Raw genomic sequence first — 22,906 nt, forward strand, 5'->3', positions numbered from 1 at the left:
CAGAGTCGGACACGACTGAAGTGACTTAGCAGCAGCAGCAGCAGAATGAATGGAGCCGGAGCCCCACGCACTTGTCATTGCGGGGCCTTGCCACTAGGAGGCGGAGGCGTGCGACCCGGGTGAGGCTGGCGCGGGAAGGTGACGTCACTCCGAGTGTTGGAGAGGCGGGCGCGGGAGCGTGACGTCACACTGAATCCCATCGAGGCCGGCGCGGGCGTGTGACGTCACGTAACGCACCCAGGCAGAGCGGCGAGGTAGTAGGTATTGTGGGGTCTCGGCGCGGTCGCCATGGGTCCGCGAGTACAACTCCCGCCCGAAATCCAGCTGGCGCAGCGGCTGGCGGGGAATGAGCAGGTGACCCGGGACCGGGCGGTGAGGAAGCTCCGGAAATACATCGTCGCCAGAACTCAGCGGGCCGAAGGTTGGCGCGGGGTTGGCGGGATGTGGGCCGGGGGCGTCTCGCGAACCGGGCCTGGCTGGGGGCGCGGGGTGGCTCGTGTTGGGGTCGGCGGCCCGAGTTAGCTGACTTTCCAACCGCGTGGAGCCTCCACGTGGTCCGGCCGGCCGGGCGGAGCCTGGTGGGGCCGTGGGGATGCTCCCACCCGCCCCAACGCTCGCGCTCCCGCCTGAACGCTTTCCCCGGATCCCCTTATCCTCGCTGACTGATTTGAAGGTGCGCGGCGTCACCTCGTTCTCGGCCGCTATGTGTCCCTCTGCGGAGGGTCACCCCCGCCCCCGCCAAGCCCCTGATCTATTTCCAGTTCAGACTTGCCTTACTCTGGGAGCAGGACCCTGTCAACCTGTATATCCCGCTACCCCTACTATCCACTGTTTGGGCACCATGTTTTTTTCTCTCAGAGCGGCATTTGTCACTGTTGGTAGTTTTTTCTTATGTAATTGTTGGATTGTCGTCTGAGTTTCATGCAGCATACAGTTGTCAGGAATCACGCTCCTTAGTGGTTCTCAGAAAGTGGCCCCATCAGCAACTTCAGCATCACCTGGACATTTGTTAGAAATGTGCATTTGTGAGTCCCATCCCAGCCCTGCTGAATCAGAAGTTCTGGCAGATAGGCTGGGTGTGTGCTTAGTCTTGTCAGCCATCTTCTACTCTTTGTGACCCTGTGGGCCATAGCCCACCGGGCTTTTCTGTCCATGGGATTCTCCAGATAAGAACACTGGAGTGGGTTGCCATTTCCTCCTCCAGGGGATCTTACCAACAGGGATGGAACCCATGTCTCTTATGTCTCCTGCATTGGCAGGCAAGTTCTTTATCACTTGCGCCATCTGGGAAGCCCAGGAATCTTTAAAGAAACCCTCCAGGTGATGCCATCCTATTAATAAAGTCTGAGAACCATTGCTCTGGAACAGGGTGCCAGAACATAGTTAAGAACTCAGTATATACTTGTTGGGTGATTTTATATATGTCTTCATCAGTCAGTTTATATATCTGTTAGTTCAGTTGCTCAGTCATGTCTGACTGTTTGCAACCCCATGGCCAACTCTCAGAGCTTGCTCAAACTCATGTCCATCGAGTCAATGATGCCATCCAACCATCTCATCCTCTGTCTTCCCCTTCTCCTCCTGCCTTCAGTCTTTCACAGCATCAGGGTCTTTTGCAATGAGTCACTTCTTCTAATCAGGTGGTCACAGTATTGGAGCTTCAGCACGAGTCCTTCCAAAAAATATTCAGTACTGATTTCCTTTAGGATTGACTCATTTGATCTTCTTGCAGTCCAAGGGACTCTCAGAGTCTTCTCCAACTCCACAGTTCAAAAGCATCAATTCTTTGGTGCTTGGCTATCTTCATGGTCCAGCTGTCACATCCATACAGACTACTGGAAAAACCATAGCTTTGACTAGATGGATGTTTGTCGGCAAAGTAATGTCTCTGATTTTTAATATGCTGTCTAGTTTTGTCATAATGAGCCTGAATTAGGTAAAGTGTAATTTTAAAATTTGAAAAGTGTGCAAAGCCCAGGTGTAAAACTAGGTGAACTGTGGCCAACAGATTCACTTGTGTAGCCACCATCAAGCCCAGGAAATGATGACTCATTCCATTTTGAATCTCAAAAATGGAACACAGTCTCTGATACTTGGAGATTCTCGGTAAACATTTATTGAATGAATCAAACAGCAGTTACCTGCTGGAGACCCTGCAGCCACTGGCCCAGCAGGTTCTGAGTTGGGAGGATTGGTTGAGAGCAAGGGCCAGGCACCTGTACAGTAAGAGGACTTTGGGCTAATTCAGGCAGTCACAGTTCTCTGGCTGTTCTGGTACTAAAAGATGGGGTTCATTTAGTCTGAATGGTGCTGTTTCTGGCGCAGGTGGTTTCACTCATGATGAGCTGCTGAAGGTGTGGAAAGGGCTGTTCTATTGCATGTGGATGCAGGACAAGCCACTGCTGCAGGTGAGTGCCCAGGAGGCTACAGAAGGCACCGGGGCCACAGTGTGAGTGGGAGGGCGGACGAGCACATTGTCAGCCCTCGTTTTACTGCAGCAGACATGCTGAGTGCAGTTTTATAGCTTTGATGCTATTTTTCTTAAGGCCTGGAGGGCCACGGCCTTGGGTTAGGGAGGGTCTCACACTTGGTGAGTTGGGCACCATAGCGATGCTGGTGAATGCCAAGGTACATCATGGCTGAAAACTGGGTTTTCTGGCTTTTTTTGGCTGGGGGTGGGAGCGGTTGTGGGCTCTTAGTACCCTGACCAGGATGAGGGATTGAACCCATCACCCTGCAGTGGAAGCTGAGTCCTAATCACTGGACCACTGGAGAAGTTCCTGGGTTTTCTGTTTTGTGTTTGTCAGAGATGATGAGCTGAGTGCTGAAATGCTGGAACCCAGGGAACAGCATCCGAGTTTTCTGAGACAAGTATTTGTTCCTTTTTTCTATTTGTTTGGCCTCACCAGGTCTTAGTTGCGGCATGTGGGATCTAGTTCCCTGACCTGGGATCCAACCTGGGCCCCCTGCACTGGGAGCATGGGATGGTCTTAGCCACTGGACCACCAGGGAAGTCCCGAGCCTTTTTTTCTTAGGTGTCTTTTATAAAAATAGGCTTTATGTTTTAGAGCAGTTCTAGGTTCACGGCAACACGAGAGGAGAAGGTATTGCGATTTCTCCCGTGCCACCTCCCCCCGTTGTCCGCACCCCCGCGGGAGTGGGCCCTTTCTCACAATCCATGGACCCACCCAGCGCATCCTCAGCACCCAGGGTCCATGAGGGTTGCTCTGTTGTTGCGCCGTCTGCGGGTTGAGTGCGTGGATCATGGCGCGTGTCCGTCGTCGTGCACCTTACAGGGTGGCGTCACTGCCCTCAAGCACTCGCCTTTCTTGGGGTGCGTCTCAGCGGGAGTTGTTCGCTCTTCAGAGCGCCCCGCATCGTGCAGGTGCTTATTGGAGTCCAGATGCTGCTCTCGGGTCCGGCGCACTAGGTGGTGCTTGTACGCCGAGGCGGGTGGGCGGCTAGTAACCTGGGGGTCTCCTCAGCCCCCTTTCAGGTGGCCGTGTGCGCCCAGGCTCCTGCTCCCCACCCTGCCGTGACTGTCAGTCTCCGTTACTGCGTGTTGGGCTTCGGTCAGGAGGGCAGTACATGCCCTTGCTCGTTGTGAGGCTAGGTGGGCATGGCCTTCAGGGGAGGCCTCTTCCAGTGGTGTGAGACTTGCAGACCCCAAGCTCACTGGGCTGCAGGGCCCTGTGGAGCCAGATCCCACGATGAGTGTGAGAACAGTTAAGTTTTTTCCTGCCGCGGCTTGTTGCATAGGATCCCATTTGTTCAGGGACTGAGGGCGTTTGTCCTGTTTCCTGTGCAGGAGGAACTTGGCCGAACCATTTCCCAGCTTGTCCATGCTTTCCAGACCACAGAGGCACGTAAGTATCCTTGCCACGGTGAGTCCCAGCAGTGAGGCTGGATCCACAGAGACCCTGCCCCTGAACACGAGGCCTGCGTTCTGAGAGCGGAAGTGAGGGCCCCATCCCAGCCGGCGTTTGCTGGTGCAGAAGAAGCTATTCTGCTTTCCAGCACGTGTTCCTCACTCACCCAGGACAGAGGTCTGGAGCCATCCGAGACCTGGAGGGCTAATGCCTTGCATTTAGAATCTCGGTGGAAGCTGTGGCGTGTCCACAGCTGACGGCGTGAGCTCCCTGCAGTGCGTCTTCCTGACGCTGCTTCGGACCAGCACCAGGGATCCTCATCACTTGTGTCTTTAGAAATCTTGATATGTATGTAGACCCTGGTCCTGTTGAGTCAAGCTCTGGATGGGGCCCATGTGCCAGCATCTGTGACCTCCCTACCCTGCTCCAAGGGCAGCCAAGGTCCGGCGGTCTCCCTGGCCTGGACCTTGGGGCCACTGGGACCATTGCTGGTGGTGCCCTGGCCGTGTGGGTAGGTGTAGTTTGGTTATGGTTAAGTAGCCAAAGTCATCAAAAGCAGGGGTGATGCAGTTACAGACACTACTTTCTTTTCTTGGGAGACTCTCTACTGCATCTGAGGAAATCCATTCTCTGTAAGTCTCACCTTGTAAGAACGTGCAGAAGTGTTTCCGTGCTCAGCAGGAGGGCAGGTACAGAGCGTCCAGTTGGTGACACTTGAGCAAGGTAATGGACGCACTTCTGTCCTTCACTGGGCTGTCTGACCAGCCCTCTCTGTGGGGATGCTCTGCAGCCGGCGATAGTGGTGGCCTTCGTGTTCCGAGCTCAGGGCGTCAGCAGGCCAGGATCTCTTCAGACCTCTTCTCTGGGCGCGTGGCTGTCTCTTCCTTTGTCCTCACGTGGCCGTCTGGCTAGGCATGCCTGTGTCTTGACTCACCTTATAAGGGCAGCAGTCAGGTTGGATTAGGGCCACACCAGTGCCCTTTTCTCTTCATCGCCTCTTCGAAGACCTGTTTCCCAAGTATAGTTACATGCTGAGGGTTGAGGGTTAGGACTTTGGGGAACCTGGTTGAACCCACAGCCCCATGGTCCTGACATACCTGTTATGGTCAGGGTTTTGTGTTTGATCAGGTCAGTGGATCCAGTGGGGTAAGTGGTGGGGTGGGGTGTAGGTGCTGGGGTGGGGGCAGTGGCAGTGGCCGTGTGGGAAGGGGCAGCCTGGGCAGCGCCTCTCCTGCCAGGCCTCACCTTCTCTTTACTCCTGATGTTCAGAGGATGTGCTTATGGTTCAGGCTTGTGGCTGGGCTGTACTTTTCTTTCTGAGGTTCCTGAAAGTCCCATTTTTAAGCCAGATCTGCAGAACTCCTCTTAGCACACTCAGGCTGAGGGCCCCCAAGGCCCTGCCGTGGGACCTCCTGATCAGGTTTCTTCGTGGTCTCTGCTATCCCCTGCCCTCCAGAGGCAGCTGCCGCTTCCCCACAACTCTTCTGGCCTTGTCCCTCCCCTAGAGCACCTGTTCCTTCAGACCTTCTGGCAGACCATGAACCGTGAGTGGCCGGGCATCGACAGACTGCGCCTGGACAAGTTTTACATGGTGAGGATGCGGCCTGCTCCCCACAAGGGGCCCCCCGGTGCTGGGCTGGGGAACAGCGCTCCCAGAGCCGAGCTCGGCGTCCAGACTCCTGGTCTTGGCACCCCTGCCCGACAGTGCCACGGGCAAGGCCCCTGAGGGGTGAGCACCGTGTGTTGCAGACCTGGTGTGTGGAGGCCCCACTCCCACAGAGGGGCTTCTCCTCGTCCTGTTTTCACTGTGGGAACGTCCATCATAGCCATTGGTCCTGGTGCTGCAGTTGCTCCCCAGTGTCCTCCTGCTGCTCCCGGGAGGCTGGCACCCCGGCCCAGGCCCCGGCTGCTCTCAAGGGCCCGCGGTGCATGGTGGGCACACAGGTGGCGGGCAGCGGGGAGGTCTGGGCTGGTCTGCTCACGGGGTCTCCTCCTGTGTCACAGCTCATGCGGATGGTCCTGCGCGAGGCACTGACGGCCCTGCAGACGCGGGGATGGGACGAGAGGTGGGTGCCCCGGCCGCCTGTGCTGCTCACATCCGTTGCTGGGCGGTCTGTATCCCTCCAGACTGAGAGGGTCTGTGTTTCCTGGCTCACCTCAGGCCTCCCTGGCAACTGGCAGCTGGATGGGGTCCTCCAGTGGGGCTGGGCAGGGCTCTGCTGGTCTTAGCTACCCCTCCCCGTTAGTCCCTCCTGGAGACTGGTGGGCAGGGCTCCCTGGGCAGATGGGCAGGGCTACTGCTGCCTGGACCTGTCACCCGCCACCCTGCGTCCAGGTTCCACCAGCCAGCTGGTTTCCAAACCTCCAGGGGGCGGTCTGACACAGCACAAAGTGAGTTTCTGCAGATTCATGTTTTAAAGTTTTTGAAATTAAATTTTTTAAAAAACTTTTATTTTAATGAGAGGATGGATGCGTGGTCAGTATAAAGAACCCAGAAAAACTTTTTGAAAACATTGAAAAGCAATTTTAATTCCAGCAGACAAATAATTAAAAAAAAATTTTTTTTTTTTTGGCTGTGCTGCATGGCTTGTGGGGCCTCAGTTCCCCAACCAGGGTTTGAACCCCAGTTTGAACCCTGGCCATGGCAGTGAAAGCCCGGAATCCACTAGGCCACCAGGGGACTCTCTGACAATTACTTTTAAAATATGGTGGTGTTCTGTGCTTGGTACAAAAGAGGCATGGAATTGGGTGTGGAATTTATAGAGACTGCTTTTTTATTTTACTGAAAGTGTGTCCAAGCATCCCACATGTGAGTGTCCTGCCGCCACCAGATTTGGGGAGGGCGGGTGCTAGAGGAAAGGGCTTAGAAACAGCAGATTTTGAATTGATTTGTGTTTAAAAAGTGATGGTAAAGCAGTTTATTTTTAAGCACAAGGATAATAAATCTAGGACCCAGATGTCAAAACAGCTGCCAGACTGGAAAGGGCAGCTTATGGCCCTCATCACGGTAGGACTTTTCCATCTTCTGGATCACAGAGTTTAAGTCTTGCCCCTAGCCTAACCTGCTAAAAAAATCAGCAGGAGTTGGACTGTAGTTACTGGAGCTGTTTTTCTATGTTGAGAATGGCCCTGGGGGACTTGACTCCACGCTTAGGGCCAGGCTGCCTCTGGTTTTTTAGTGATTTTCATCCTTAAAAATCCTGTGAAGCCCTGAGACTGGCAGTGTCCCTCGTATCAGGATTTAAGGCTCTGCTGTCTTGGTGCACGGGGGCAGTGCAGGGTTTGCAGCGGGCTCAGTGGAAGCAATGGTGTTACTTGTGTTAACTTAGGAAGGTAGCTGCATCCTCATTGTTGCTGGTAATTCAGCCTCAGATCCTTATGAAGAAGCTGGTAACCTCCCATTGCCCTGTGTGCTGCTAAGTCACGTCAGTCGTGTCCGACTCTGTGTGACCCCATAGACAGCAGCCCACCAGGCTCCCCTGTCCCTGGGATTCTCCAGGCGAGAACACTGGAGTGGGTTTCCATTTCCTTCTCTAATGTGTGAAAGTGAAGTCACTCAGTCATGTCTGACTTATAGCAACCCCATGGACTGCAGCCTACCAGGCTTCTCTGTCCATGGGATTTTCTAGGCAAGAGTACTGGAGTGGCTTGCCATTGCCCTGTGTAAATAGCTAGTTTATCTGCTTTTCTGGCCCTTTTCCATTCTCATGCATGTAATAGACTGAGGGTGACATTTGGTAAGTGTGTGTGTCATGGCCTGGAGGAGAGGTCTCCGGCCCTGGCCTGGGTCGCTTCTGGTCCGGGGACAGCACCCTGTTGTTGCTGGCTTCAGCGGCCCCTGGTGCTGCTGCCTGACTTGCCACTTCTTCCCCAGACAAACCGAGCAGCTGCTGGAGCTACTAACGACAGAGATCCTGCACCCGGACAGTGAAGCCCCCAACGGGGTGAAGAGCCACTTCATCGAGATCTTCCTGGAGGAGCTGACCAAAGTGGGCGCCCATGAGGTAGGTGGTTGGCAGCCGGGCAGGACGAGGGGAGCAGTAGCCAGGCTGCTCGGTGCCTGTGGCCTGGGAGCTGAGCCCCAACCCTCTCCCTGCAGCTGACCGCGGACCAGAACCTCAGGCTCATCGGGCCCTTCTGCACGATTGCTGCCCAGACTCAGGAGTGAGTGCTGTTTCCTGCCTGCCTCCTCTCTTCCATTGAGTCCCTGAGGGGCTGCTCTTGGAAGATGCCGTGTGCACACGACAGTCCAGCGAGGTCCAGAGGCCAGCATGGGGAGGGGCGGGCACAAGGATTGTCCAGCCTGACAGCGGCTCTGTGTTTCCCCTCAGCTCTCTGGTTTTGCACAATATCGCTCAAGGCATCTTTGAAACAATCGTGGAGCAGGCCCCACTGGCCATTGAAGAGCTCATGAATGAACTGGAGGAGGAGGAGCTGTCGGAGGAGGAGGCGCAGGAGCGGGGCGTGCTGTCCAGAGAGCCCCCTAAAGGTGAGGACCACGCGCACCAGGTGACAGCCTGTCCTGGTCCCGGCCTGCGGTGGACCCTTGCCTTCCTCTCCTGTCCCACCCCTCGCTTCTGCCCTCGCCCCTGAAGTCTGTCCTCAGTGCGGCAGCCCGGCTGACCTTGGAAACAAACACACGTGCCGTTCGCTCTCCCAGTGCCCACTCCATGGCCCCTGCCTCCTCACAACTCCCCAGGCTCTGTTCCTGTCACCGGGTATCCGCCCCGCCCCTGTGAGGTCTCTGCCCTCCATCACTCCTGCCCTGCCCTGCCCACCATTTAGAGTGCAGCCTCCCAATCCCTACCCAGCTCGCTCAATGGGCATTTCCATGGTCGATCACTTTTTGGAGTAAATCACTTAAAACTACATAAGTCACTTGCTCCTTTTTCTGGCCTGTCTCCCACCACCGGGTGCCTGGCCCCATCCACCAGGATAGGAGCTGTGTGTCCCTGTTGTTGGGAGCGGGGCCCGCTGGATCGAGCTGGAGGAGGGAGAGGCTGTGAACGAAGAGTAGCAGGCAGCATGAGTGAGTGCCCCCCTGGAGGCGGGGCCCGTGGGCCTGCGGCGACGGTGTCCGGTCCAGCCTGTCCACCTTGTGCTAAGTGGGCCCTCGGGGGACGCCAGCTAGGCTCATGGCCGTGTCCTCGGGGGGACTGTGTGGTGGGTCCTCGTGCCTTTAGGGGTGCGTGTCCTCCACCAGCTGCAGACTTTCCCACCCCTGCCTTTTGTTGTAGAACACACATGACGTGAGGTTTATTAACCGTGTGTAAGTGCACAGCTCAGTGGCACTAACCGTGTTCACGTGGTACAGCTGTCATCACTGTCCATCTCTGGAACTTCTCATCTTCCAGACCGAAGCTGTCCCCGTGCCTCCCTCCGCCCAGCTCAGCTCCTGACACCCGCCGCCCTGCTGTCAGTCCTGTGAGCCTGCCTGTCGGCGTCTGTGTTTATGGCAGTGGGCTCACACGGTATTTGTCTTTGTGTCTGGCTAAGTTCCCTGAGCCACGCCGTATCCTGTGTGGCAATGTTTGAGGCTGAGCAATACAGCATTGAATGTGTAGTTCACGTTTTGTTCTTCATTGGAAGATGGAGTTTGGGGTTGCTTCCATGTTTTTCTGTTGTGGTTAATGCTAATATGAACACAGGTGTATGAATATCTGTTTGAGACCCTGCTTTCAATTCTTTTTGGTCTGTGCCCAGAAGTGGGATTGCTGGGTCCTCGGGTAATCTATGTTTAACTTTCTAGGACCTGCCACACAGTTCCCATGGCGGCGGCCGCATTTGTGTTCCTGCCAGCAGTGCTGGAGGGCTCCGGTTCCTCTGCGCCCTCCCAGTTTCCCGTCTTCTCTGATAGTGGCCCTCCTCCTGAGTGCGAGTGCTGCCGCCCTGGCTGTGGCTTGCGTTTCCCTAGTGACTGTTGGTGTCAGGCACCTTTTCATGTGCTTGTTGGTTCTTCACATATTTTTGAAGGAATGTTTATTCAAGCCCTTGGCCCATTTTTTGAGTCATTGCTTTTTTGCCGTGTCTTAGGAGGTCTTCGTATGTTCGGGCATCTTCCCTAGTAGCTCAGTTGGTAAAAGAATTTGCCTGCAGTGCAGGAGACCCTGGAGAAGGAATGGCAGCCCACTCCAGTACTCTTGCCTGGAGAATTCCATGCACAGAGGACCTGGCAGGCGGCAGTCCGTGGGATCGCAGAGTCGGAGACAGCTGTGCGACCGCCTTGCTCCTTCATATGTTTTGGTTGTAACTCCTTCCCAGGTTATGATGTTCAGGAGTCTTTTGCTGTTTGGGTGGTCGTCTTAACTATTCACAGCGTCTTGATGTACAGATTTGAAAGTTCTCATCAAGTCTGGTTGTCTTAATTTTCCATGTTACCTGTGCCTTTAGCCCAAGAAATCGTGGCCAGATCCGGTCTCCTGAGGCTTTTGCCCTATGTTTACATCTGAGTTTCGCTGTTTTGGTTCTTTCTTTAGGTCTTTGGTCCATGTTGAGTTAATTTTGCTCTGTGGTGGTATCGGAAGGGTCCAGCTTCTTTCTCTGTGTGTTGATGTCGGGTGTACTGGCACATTTGTTGAAGGGACCGTCCTTTCGCCCCTGGACGGTCCTGTGCCCTGGTGGGAGGTCATAGGATGGTAGGAGCTAGAGTTGATTGCTGCAGCCTCTGAGTCCGGTGCCCTTGCTGGCTCCTCTGGCTTCCTTGCTGGTCAGCCATGCCCCTCAACACTCTCCGGCCGTCCTGGATATCCTTCCTGGCCCTCCTTCCCCTCCTCCTTGTCCTCAGTAGCCTGATTCACCAGCACAGATGGACCCAGGGGCTCATGGTGGCCTAGGGCCTGCCCACAGCCCTGCTGTTGTCATTCTCTGTCACACATGCTCGCCCCTCAGGCCAGCTGGTGATCGAACCCGTCCCCTGTAGGTGGAGACGGCAGGGCCCCAAGTGTCTGGGGTCCGCTCCTTCACCCGAAACTGCTCTCCCTGCTCACCTCTTAGACCAGGCTGCCCATGGCCGGACAGCCCCCTTCCTCCTTTTCCTGGGGCTCCTGGCCCGCCATTCCTGCCTGAGGAACGTGCCATTGTCCCTTGTTTTGTCAGCCCCTCCCAGTTTCGCTGGAAGTGGTCAGGCCCTGCCGCCTCTGGGACGGCTCTTTGGTTCCTGGTCTGTGGGGCACCGCTGCCCTGGGGCAAGGCCCTCAGCGCTCCTGCCATCCCGCTGTGGGCTCCTGAGCTCAGCTGTGGCCCTGGCAGGCAGGGTGCCCAGGCCCCAGGTTGGGCCTGTAACACCTGCTGCACTAGGCGTGTCTAAGTCCGTGGGGCCCTTCTGTTCTAGGTTCTGTCTGCAGGGCTCAGCGCCCCCTGGACGAGCAGGCGGGAGATGACGACGAGGACAGCGCCAGCACTGTCCTCCAGGTGTGTGGCTGGGTTTGTGGGCTGAGCTGGACATCAAGCAGGGCGGCATCTGTCCGGCTGGGACTGGGTGGGAGTCAGGGACTCTGGAGGCTCGTCTGTAGAACACAGATTTGTTGAAAGGGGAGTTGGGACCAGGTCCCGGGAGGCTGAGCCCAGGTTTTCCCGCTCAGCAGTCACCCCGCCTCTGCTCCCGGCCCCTTCGGGTGCTCGGCCACTGGGGTGGCACGTGATGAGCGGGGCCCTTCAGGTCCGCACTCGGAGCGTGAGCCCAGCAGACAGGATCGGGGACTTCAGGTGGCTTGGACCCATGGGGCTTCCTAGTCAGTGTCAGATGATGATTACTTGATGAGTTAATAAGATTTTAGATGTCCTGGGCTAAATTCACCAGGTTCATTTTACTTGTTCCATCCTGCTCGTTTTGACATGGCTCCCGGAGGATTTACAGTTGTGCAGAGGCTCGCCATGCAGCCCCTCATGTTCACTGGGGCCGGTGTTTGCCAGGTGGAGGAGGGTGTGGGGGCCCAGCTGGGGGCATCGGGCGGCCTTTGCATTGGTCCTCTTGCTTGTTCCCTGTTGGGGCTCCTCTTGGGAGCACTTGGGGACTGACTGGGCCTCCGCGGCATCTCTCCGTTGAACAGTTCGACTACAAGGCTGTTGCCGATAGACTGTTTGAGGTGGCCAGTCGCCAGGACACCCCTCCACAGAACCGGAAGCGACTCTACAAAGTGATCCGGAAGTGAGTACCCCGGCCCTCCACTCTGCCCATCTTCAGATGGGTGGCCCATCTTCAGAGATCGGGTTGGGAGAGCCTTCCCTAGGGAGACGACCCCTCCTCTTCAGGTGTGTGATGAGTGACTCTCTTGTCCTTCCAGGTTGCAGGCCCTTGCAGAAGGTGAGCACTGGGCACCAAGCTTGACGGCATCTCGTCCTCCCGGGAGCGGATCGGGTCATGTGTGCTCACCCCCAGCACCGGTGGCTGTGGGGAGGCCAACGGTGTTTCTCTCGGGGAGGCTGCTGTGGGCCTATGCAACTTGAGTCCTGGTGAAGCCCAGAGTTCTCAGGGCTGAGTGTGCGGCGGTGGGGGCGGGGTGTGACTAACCGAGAACCTGAATTTCTAGCAAATTCCCTGGGCCGGCCACACTGCTGGCCTGTGGTGCAGCATATGGCTCCACTTCTCGGCGCGTGGCTGGTGGAGCTGGTGTGGCTTGTTCTGAAAAACAGTTTCCTAGAAAGTGTAAGATTGAAGATGTAAGTGTTTTCCCCCCAACATTTCATTGTGAAAAATTTTAAATATGTGCAGAGTCTCAGGGATTCTACAGTGAGTACCTGGATTCAGCATTTCTTCATCTTTGATTTGTTATATATCCACCCTCACCCCTCAGTCAGAGTGTACTTTCTAAATACTTCATGCTGGGGTAGTACCTTCTAGGTGAAGTTAACGTACAACAGAGCACGTGAACATTGGGTTCGTCTGGTGGGTTTTGACTGACATACGCTGGTGTGACTCAAAGCCATCAATATTTTGAAGATTCTCCTGCCTCTCCCCAGCTAAGTGTGTGTGAGGCAGAGCGTGACGCGTCCAGTGCTCCACGTGGGCTCTTCCAGACAGTGTCTGGCAATGCCCTGTGAGCTGCCCTTGGCCGTGTGGGAGTCAGACCAGGGCTCCTTGCCCAAAACTCACAACCGTGGTGCTTGCGGGGTGCTGGAGGCAGTGGACGCACGGACCGTAAGCACCCGGACCCACAGCCTCCTGACCACCTGCCTTGGACCGCAGGCCTCTTCCCTGAAGCTGACATCCCAGAAGAAGCATACCAGAATCCGCGGGGCGGGAGGCGGGTAAGAATGAAGAAGCGCTTGTCCAGATCCCAGCTGCAGGACCAGACAGGTAGGCCTGGCAGTGGTGGCTTCATTACCTGTGCTCTTCCCACTGCTTTCCTGCTTGTGTGTCACCTGTGACTGCAGCCTGTCTCCCTCTAGACGTGACTCCCTGCCTCCCTCCCCAGCCTGCTGCAAGCCTTCCCACCGCACCCCTCACTGCCCACGTGTCCTGGAGAGGTGGCACCCGGGCCCAGACGCCCTCGCTGTCCTCCCTGTTCTTCCCTGCGGCTTGCTCTGGTGCCTCTTCCTGACCCTTTTCCGTCTTTGGTTTGACCTGCTCCACGCCTCCCCTTCCCCCTCTAAAGCATCCTCCAGGAACCCCCTGACCTCACTGTGCCCTCCTTGATTTTAGAGGCTCCCCCTCCCCTCCCCCGTCCTCCCTCCTTCCTGCCTCTTTCCCTTCCCACCCTTCCCTCCCCCTCCCCTTCCTGCTCCTCTCCCCTCCCTCCTCCCCTCCCCACCAGCTTGTACACAGGCCAGTGGCTGGAATGTGACCTGCCCTTTGAAGGGTCTCCATTCACCCCTGCTCCAGCCCAGGCCAGTCCTGTCCAGGTCCGTTTATGCCAGGCTGCTCTGCAGTCTGGACATCTTGTGCACCCACGCCAGGCTGGGCCCTGGATGCCACTCACAGCTGTCACGTTGACTGAGCTCCAGCCCCACCTTCTCAGCAATCCCTCTGCCCCCATGCGCTGAGCCTGGGCCCCCATCCATCTCCTCTTCGCCCACATCCCTCTCTCCTGGTCCTGTCCTCACTTTGGTTGTCTTAAAGGCCCACTTCCTGGTCAGTCTCCATAGGTTGTGTGCCCACCTGGTGGCTGTGGACCTTCCAGCCTCACTGATGCAGGCCCCTGGGTGGCTGACTCAGGTCCATTCCCAGGGCCGTCGTGCCGAACACTGTGTCCTTGCCACCCGGCCCCAAAACCCCAGACAATCTCAAGAGTCGGAGCTGACCTTCTTGATGCTTCGTTCACTCAGCCTTGTGTTTCAGGGAGAGACGCAAAGGAAGCCTTACATTCAGATTCAAGCCCAGGATCCACAAGGAGGAGGCGGCGGCGGCGAGCAGGCGGTGACCCACCTGTGCCCCGGGAGCGGCCCAGGGGCCATGGCGGGAGAGGGGCCCCCAGGAGGCAGCGGCGGCCTCGGGTGGGGGCCAAAGCAATGATTGCCAGTTGCCAGGAGCCAAAGGTGAAAAGGAAGCGGACCCCAGAGGGCCAGAAGTGACATTCCCCAGGCCCCCTGGGAGATTGAGGGACAGGCCAGTTGGGCTGGGTCCCTGAGGCTCCAGAAACTGGCTGCTCCCCAGCTTACTGTGTCGAGAGGCAGCCAAGGCCAGGACTGACGGGGTCGGGCCCGCATTTGGTGCCCTCATCCCAGAAACACTGCGGCTGTGCTGACCTCAGTCAGGCCAGCGAACCCTGGGACTGGAGGCCCCCCACAGACACCCTCCCTGGGCAGGAGACTGGCCACTCGACGGGTGTCGATAAATAAAAGTGCCCCGTGGTGCCTACACAGCGGTCCTGCCCTGGTATGGTTTCACGGGATGGCCAGTCACGTGACCTGGCAGGTGCCCGGCGGTTTTGGTGTTATACCCGCAGAGCCTGTTTACATCTTCCTCAGATGCTGGAGACGATGCCAAGTGTTAGCAGTGTCGCCTGCACATGTACTCTATCAGCTCGGGCTGAGAGCTGACAGCGAACTGGTGCTTGGTGCCTACCCTGTCATGTGGGCGGGAGAGTCGGCTCCCCACCCACCCCTTATCTGTGACCTGGAGGCAGAGCTGGGCCTGAGGTTCCCTTGGGCCTCTGCCAGCCAGGCCCCCTGCTCCTTTCCGCTGGGTTCAACTCCTGGCCTGAGCCCTGACTAGACAGGAAATAGAAACGGGATGCAGTACAGAGTGGACTCGGGGGGGTTCCAGGTGGTGCTGTGCCCATAAGAGAGGGCTGCCTGGGTTTCAGGTGGGGGTTGTCTCTAGCCAGGCTGGCCTCTGCTGGGCCAAGGTGTGAGGCTGAGCCCAGGGGGAGGCCCAGCCTCGGGAGGACCTGTAGAGGCTGGAGCTGAACCTCAGTTTCAGAGCCCAGCTGTGTGTAGGCTCGTACCCCCAGGAGGAGGTCCCCAGTGGGCCCCTTTCCAGTCCAGGTGTGGGGGGATGGAGGGGGGAGGGGAGTGTTAAGTACCCGAGTTTACCCCCCTGTTGATGGAAGTAGTCAACAGTCTGTGATGGGAATAGAAGAGAGTTTTATCTGAGCCAGGCTGAGGACTGGAGCCCAGAGGACACCCTCAGCCGAGGCACTGCTCCAGAGAAGCGAGGTTTTCAGCACAATTTGTGGTTTTTTTTTTTGGCTGCCCCACCTGGCCTGCAGGGTCTTCCCCGACCAGGAACTGAACCTGTGCCCTATGTGTTGGGAGCACAGAGTTCTAACCACTGGACCACCAGGGAAGTCCTCCGCACAGGTTTGTGTCTTGTCAGAACAAAAAATACTGACAAGTCAGGGACCCTTTCCTTCACGGTTTCAAAACCAGGCCCACAGGTGCGCAGTGAGTCAGCATGGCCTTGGCACCTGGGAAGAAGTCTTAAGGAAGGACTGGCGTCCCAGGAAAAGAGGCTCTTAATCTTTGATCTGCTTCTCGTGACTGTGCCCTTCTCTTCAGTCACTAAAGCGCAGTCACGGTGTGTGTTGGATAGGCCGCTCTCAGACTGCTGCAGTTAGCACAAAAGGCAGGTTAACTCCTGTACAAGCCAGAAGGCCCTCCCCTCACCTCAGTGGGTGAACATTCCTGTCATCTCCACAAAGCAGCTTCAAGAGACACACTGCTGGCAGCAGGGCTGGCTAAGGGGCTGACCTGACTGGCGCCCTCAGGCGTCACTTCCTCCTCAGCAGGGACCCTGGGACGGAGGGAGGTCCCGCCACTCTTGGCGCTGTTTTGTGGGTACAGGTGGGTGTGGGTTTCTGTTTGGTGGAATTCCTTTGATCAAAAAGTAAGGAAGCAAGCATCCCTTCAGAAGTTTCTGGGGGGAAGAAAAAGCCTCATGCCCGATTGTAGTTCTCAAACCCCGGCCCTCCTTAACTCCGTCCGCACCCTGCTCCTGTCACTGTGCCAGGCCAAGCTGTACCACCACCTCCTGTGTCTTCAGGATCCTTCAACTTCAACCGCGTTACCTAGCTGTGGGCGCTGGTGGGCAGTGGGTCGCTGTCTTTCTGAAGGGCAGTGTTTCTCCAGTGTTGGGAAACATTCTCATTGGACAAGATGGGTAAAGATGCCAACCATTGTTCCCTGGAAAGCTCGTGTTCAAAAGGGGGCATTGTTTTTATTTTCCCCATGTATCATTTTTTCCCCCTTTAAAGCACTTTATTGAGCTGTGATGAACGCACCATCAAACGTCTCCACCCCTGAGGACGCCTGGCCCCTCCCAGCCTCCACCCTCCCCCCACCTACCTCCTGTGCTGATTTCTCCGTTTTGAATTTTCAAATGGCGGGGGGGTCCTTCAGTGTGTGGCTTCCTGCGGTGTCTTTATCGTTCACGCACACTGGGACATGTATCAGAACTCCACTCCCTTTGGGGCTGAGTAGTAAATACCTCTCTGTGCAGATCCGCCCTTGGGTGGGAGCATCCCAGATCTCATGTGGTTTCTCCCGGATCCTGCCCAGTCCACAGAGTTTCTACCCACCTGTGTGTGTGTCTGTGTCCAGCCCACAGAGTTTCCACCTGACCGTGTAGTCTGCCGGAGAAGGCAATGGCAAGCCACTCCAGTACTCTTGCCTAGAAAATCGCATGGATGGAGCAGCCTGGTAGGCTGCAGTCCATGGGGTTGCTAGGGGTCGGACACAACTGAGCGACTTCACTTTCACTTTTCACTTTCACACATTGGAGAAGGAAATGGCAACCCACTCCAGTGTTCTTGCCTGGAGAATCCCAGGGATGGGGGAACCTGGTGGGCTTCCGTCTATGGGGTCACACAGAGTCGGACATGACTGAAGTGACTTAGCAGCAGCAGCAGCAGCAGTGTAGTCTGCAGTTTCTACCTGCCTGTGTATGTGTGTGTGTGTGTGTGTCCAGCCCGCTGAGTTTTCACCTGCCTGTGTGTGCGCGCACGTGTGTGTGTGGAGAATGGGGCGGATCTTGAGAAAGTGGCCTTCCCCCCTGGGGCTAACAGTGTTGTAGAAGGGACTCTGAAATTCTGGTACCGTTTCTCATCAAACTGCTACTTATTGATCTGTGTCAGGGGGTTGTGGTTTCCTGTCTAATCCGGTAGATTATATGTACTCCATTGATTTCAGGAATGTTAATCCTCAGCTCAGTCTCCAGTGGGAAACTTGAGGCCAGCTCCTGAGATCCTTTCCCAGGCGCTCGGTCCCTACCCCTTGTTTTGGCAGGAAGCCCCAGCCCTGGGAGGAGCTGCTGTGGATGAGGGTCTACTGGGGCCCCTTCTTTTTTATTGAGATTTACTTTATAACCATTCAGTCCACCCAGTTAAGGGATGCAATCCAGCAGTTCTTAGTATATTCATAAGGTTGTGCGTCATCACCTCGGCCCCTCTTAGGACATCTTCATTGACCCCCAAAGGAACCCTGTGCTCAGGGTTTCCTTACCCTTGGGGAGGCTTTGGGCCAGTGGTTATTATTGATCACCAGGCTAGGAAGGTCACTTACAGTTTTCTGGAGCAGCCGGGGTCTAGAACAAACAGCCCTGTGTCTGAGTGACCTGAGAGTGTCAGGTAGCAAGTGTGTTTTACAGCTTTGTGGTTGTAACAGCTCCGTTAATGGTTCTCTTCCCGGGAGATTGGACGGGCTTTGGAGCATGTTCACTCATTGTGTCTCCGGTACCCCCTTTGTGTGTCAGTACATGTGTGCCCACCTGGAACTTTGTCCTGCTGGGCAGGGGTGGCAGCCATTTGGGTTCTCGACTCCCACCCTGGTTCACCCAGGATGAAGTCTGTTCTCGTCCTGGCCCGCTAAGGAGGATCCAAAACAACAGCCCAGAGTTCTTAAAGTGCTTACATCAGCCCATGGTGTGCTTATCAAACTCTCCCAAAACTCCCTCTTGTAGCTGGAGCCAGGCAAAGGAGCAGCGAGCAGAGCAGTGGGGAGCTCTGGCCCGGGGCTGAGTCTAAAGGCTGCGGGGGGAGGGGGAGGGGATGAGGAGGGGTCTGCATGTCGCAGGGGAGGGACCAGCCAGAGTGGTTTGGGACACACACCCCCACCCCACCCCCACCCCCGCTGCAGTGGGATGGAGTGGGCTTAGGGACAGACCTGCCAGCAGCCAAGCCCGGGTCCCAGTCTGCCCTGGAGTGTCCCCATCTGCCCTGGGCTTGTGTCCTCTGTACGCGGGGTGGGGCTGCTGATCTCAGGTGACTTCACAGAGCGTCCCTGATTCGTCGACTGTGGCCGGTCCTGGGGTAGAGGCGATGGAAACCAGCCTTACCTCTGTCCTCCTTTCCCGGGAGGTGGTCACCCTAGTCAGGGTTTGCCCAGTGTGTCACAACTGCTGCTCCAGTGCCAGATCACCAAGCCACACTGAGGATGGGAGGTGGGCAGTCTGGACAGTGGTTCTCAGGGGTGAAGTGGCCACCCCTGCCCCCCGGGGCCTTGGCTATGCGGTGCCCGCATACCACCTGGTGACCTTGATCACCCCTTCCCTTCCTCCACCTCACTTGGGGGGGTCTAAGCTACGTGATTTTCAGTTTTGACATTTGGTGTTTTGGGAGGCTGTGCTCCCCAGCTGGACCCCAGGCCTTGAGGTGCCCCTGGCAGCCCAGCTCCCCACCCCTCTCCACAGCCACCACTCCTGCCTGTTTCCTGCCCTGTCCCCTTGCACTTTTCCTGCCTCAATGTTTACTCAGTCCTGCACGAGAGAGCCGCACTCCCTCATGAATTACTGCGAGCGTGGCATGGAAACAGAAGCCTCGTAGGTCAGGGGTCTCTGGGCTGCCAAGCCCTGTCCAGCTCGCTTCTTGCTGGCAGAATTCAATCCTTTGTGCCCAAGATCAAGGCTGAGGTTCCCATTTTCTTGCTGGCTGTCAGCTGGACTGGCTCTGAGCTCCTCCACTGCCCACAGCTCCTGGCCACGCGCCCACAGCTCCCGACCATGGGTCCACGGTTCCCAGCCATGTGCTGGTGGCCGGAAGGAGAAAGCCTCACATTCTGAATCCCTCTGACTTTGTCCCAAGCCCCAGCTCATCTGATGAGGTCAGGCCCACCGTGCTGGGGGAGGGTATCTGCAGGTGGGCACACCCCGGGGCGGTGGTGGCTGGGAGGACGTCACAACCAGGGTAGTGTCCTGGGTCGCCTGAGATCCAATGCCATAAGTCCCATGTCCTCTTTCTCTCCTGAGTCTTACCCTTAGAGCCTGACCCAGGAGCAGAAGACTCCTGCCCCTGGAGAGCTGCTTGCCCTGGGAGCTTTGCCAGAGAATGAAAGGATTAGAGAACGCCGCAGTGCTGGGGAGGCACCCTGCGTGCTCCTGGCACTTGAGCGGCATGGGCCTTGCCTTGGGGTGTGTCCCTCCAGGGAGGGGGTGGGAACTGTCTGGCTGGTGCCCACTTTGACAGCCCTCCCACTGAGGCCAGAACATCCTGCTCTTGCTCTCACCTAAGCTCTGCATGAACTGCCTCTGGTCCATACACAGCCCCCCAGAGCAGGCTCCCCACCCTCCAGGCCAGGTCCCTGTTCTGGAACCGCATCCCCTAAAGCCAAGTTCCCATACTGAGTTTATGATTCATCTCTCATCCAAAACTTTACCCCCTGTCTGTCCCCTCTGACCGCAATCCTGCACTAACTACCCTTGTCAGCCAGTCAGGTGACCGAGAGTACTCTTGGCGATAACATCGTGCAGGTACTTAAATTGCTACTGTAACATGATCTTTAATGTACACATCCAGGCAGGTTCTCCAGGGCAAGAAAAGCTCAAAGACCCCGGAGCCATGGACCACCTGAAACCTCCTGCCTCCCAAAACCACGTCTCAGAAGTGTCTCGAGACGGTGATTTCACCCCAGCTGCTCTGCTCTTTCCCTGAACACATCCCCCAACCCAGAGACCCGGTGGAGGTGGATCCCGGCTTGTCTCTCCTCGCTGGCTTGGCACCTGCGGTAAACCCTAACTCTGTTGCATAACTCTGTTGCAGCCATTGGCCTGCGGCTCTCTGTGCCCAGGGCACTCAGCTTGGCTACACTTCTCTCAGCAACACGGTTTCTAAGGAAACAAGCCTTCCAGGTCAGGCCGACCGGCTCTCACTTTCTCACAGCTCGTTCGACTTGGTGCCATGCAGATTCACTGGGACCCCAGTCCAAGTCTGGGCCTCTGCCTCCAGCCCCTTTCCCTGGGGAGAGTGGCCTCAGCTGCTCTCAGGCCAAGGGGTTTGTGCTTTGGGCTTTTGGCATTGCAGTCTGTGTCTAGTCTTTAAATTTTTTTTTTTTTTTTTTGGTGGAGGGATTGGTGGCGTGCCATGTGGCATGCAGGATCTTAGTTCCTCAACCAGGGAGTGAATCCATGCCTCCTGCAATGGAAGTGAGGAGTCCTAACCACTGGGCCACCAAGGAAGTGCCCCTGTCCTTTTAATAACTAAATTCTACCTTGATGTGAATTGAAGATGTGGTTAAATTTCAGAAGTGGGGGGCTTTTGGATTCAGAATGCATTCACTCCAGAACCTAGACACACGCGAGCTTACACAGGGGAGGGGTTCCCAGGCTTGCCCCTGAGGATTCTGGAAATTGTCTGGCCTCAGGTGAGGTCACCAACGGTCAAGTCCTGACCTGTGTGGTTTGTGTCCCCCCATACCAGGGTTCCCGTGCCCTTGACTGCCCCCACTGGGGAAGGTCTCGAGCTCGCAGCCCAGGCCCCGAGTCTCACGCTGCCCTGACCCTCTGCTGGCCAGAGGAAGGGCCTCATCCTGACACCCACAGGCCACAGAGTCTCTGGGACCACAGTAGTGATGGAGGCATCGGGCAGGTGGAGTGAACAACACCTACCGAGTCCCTCTCTAAGGGTAAGGACTCGCGACAAAGCAAGGAAACGCAATGCTGTCAGGGCCGTCGGCTCTGCAGCTGAGTGTTGTTGAGGACACATCAGGTCTGACCGTCCCTCCCTCTCCTGAAGCCCCCGGTCCAGGACTCAGGCGGATTTTCTGACCCACCCACTTCACTGTGTAGGCAGCGTGGTGACTGTGATCAATCGGGGGCCTGCTCCTTCTCGGCCATGCTCCTGCCTATTTGATGTGAGTGTTTTCCTCTCCTGGCTGGAAGCAGCTGAGAGGCTGGTGAAATTTTATTATTTTGTTGTTATTTTTCCTTTTCAAAGAATTCCTTTTCAGAAAGTCCTGGTGACATGCATGCATTTCTCTCTAGATGAGAGCAAACTCCCCACCTGCCTCCCTCCGAGTAATGACCCTGTGGAGTCTGAGCACGTTCCAGAAGGTTCCAGGAAGGAGGCGGTGAGCTGACTGGAGAAAAGGCTCTTGGCCAGAAGTCAGCTTCAGGCCAGATGGGTCCCTGAGGCAGTGAGGCGGCTGCACCCAGATCTCTGGGAGCTGTGAAAGTGCCTGTTTCTGCATGAACTTGGGGTACACACAGCCCAGGGGAATGTGGACCCCAAATTTGCCTGTAGGGGGACATTGATGGCTGGGGGTGGTTTCTCATCCATGTGACTGATGGGAGAAGGGAGGGAGGTGGGCTGGGCTGGAAAGGAGCGGCTGCTCGTTGGTTTGTCTGGGGACCTGCTCCCACCTGGCTCCATGGGAGTCCTGGAGCAGGGCAGCTACGGAGTTGGACTGTCCTTGGGCCAGGCCAACCTGTTGGGGGCGGCCCCCAAATCCAACATTGACCATGGAGTTGGGGTACAACCTTGATGAGAACATTCAGGGTGTTGGTGTCAGGGAGCCTGTGCCCACGAGTCTAGAATGTGGTGGGGTCCCCAAGGCCCACAGTTTGCAGGATCCTGTCTAAAGAATGAATCTGTGGGGCAGATTATGAATGATTATAACCCCTCTTTATAATCATTCAGAATTTCAAACCAGACATGAACCCAGTGGCCCAAGTGACCACCCAGGCTTCAGCAGTGGAGTCAGCCCCCCTGCCCCCAGGGATCCTGGTATCACTGCTGTGGGCTCCCCAGATGGGGCTCCTCTTACAGCCTGGCTCTGTCCTCACGGGACCACACTTTAGAGGCAGAGACCGCAGGTCTGGAGACAGTAGAGGGAGGAGAAGGATCAGGTGTGGAGGGCGAGGGGTGGTCTTCTGAGGTCACCTTTGGGCAAAGCTAGGAGTCGAGTGGATATTAGGAGCAGAGACCCTGAGTGGGGAGTGTGCCTGCTGGTGGAGCAGCAAGGAGGCTAGAGGGCTGGAGGGTGAGCTGGGTGGTAACAGCTGGGCAGTCACGGGGCCACCTTAGCAAGTACTGCAGACAGGGGCTCAGATGACAAGCATTTATCTTCTCACGGTCTGGAGGCTGGACGTCCAAGACCGTGGTGTGTGCAGGGCTGGTTCCTCGCGAGGCCATCCCTCTGTATCTGTCTGTGTTCTGACCTCCTTCTCATAAGGACACACTCATCTGGGGTCAACACCCACCCTGGTGACCTCATCTGACCTAAGTCGCCTCTTTCCACAGAGTCACACTCTGAAATGCTGGCAGTCAGGATGTCAATACATGAATCTGGGGGGACACATTCAGCCGGTGCAGTCGCTGGTGTCTAAGGAGTGTGCCCAGAGGTGTGCAGTAACCAAGCCTTAATAAGAGAGAGAGGGTCTCTCCTGCCTT

General features: G+C 56.5%; 1 protein-coding gene across 1 annotated transcript; it reads left to right on the forward strand.

The window, feature by feature from the left end:
* Positions 1-201: 201 nt before the first annotated feature.
* RRP1 (ribosomal RNA processing 1) lies at positions 202-14,664 on the forward strand. Its single transcript, XM_055414857.2, has 13 exons — positions 202-421; positions 2,326-2,408; positions 3,809-3,866; positions 5,375-5,460; positions 5,874-5,935; positions 7,744-7,873; positions 7,969-8,033; positions 8,201-8,358; positions 11,200-11,279; positions 11,918-12,015; positions 12,152-12,171; positions 13,054-13,164; positions 14,146-14,664. The coding sequence occupies exons 1-13, from the start codon at positions 289-291 to the stop codon at positions 14,376-14,378; spliced, it is 1,317 nt and encodes a 438-aa protein (XP_055270832.2). The 5' UTR covers positions 202-288; the 3' UTR covers positions 14,379-14,664.
* Positions 14,665-22,906: the final 8,242 nt, after the last annotated feature.

This window comes from Moschus berezovskii, chromosome 1 (assembly GCF_049115385.1).
Source record: "Moschus berezovskii isolate FMDL1 chromosome 1, NW_MosBer_1.0, whole genome shotgun sequence".
In the NCBI taxonomy this organism is placed as follows: domain Eukaryota; kingdom Metazoa; phylum Chordata; class Mammalia; order Artiodactyla; family Moschidae; genus Moschus; species Moschus berezovskii.

Excerpts from the sequence above, each read along its gene's own strand:
- RRP1 (XM_055414857.2), top strand. The coding sequence starts at position 289 with ATGGGTCCGCGAGTACAACTCCCGCCCGAAATCCAGCTGGCGCAGCGG. Across the intron at positions 422-2,325 it reads CAGAACTCAGCGGGCCGAAG|GTGGTTTCACTCATGATGAG; the intron begins GTTGGCGCGGGG and ends TTTCTGGCGCAG. Across the intron at positions 11,280-11,917 it reads GCGCCAGCACTGTCCTCCAG|TTCGACTACAAGGCTGTTGC; the intron begins GTGTGTGGCTGG and ends TCCGTTGAACAG.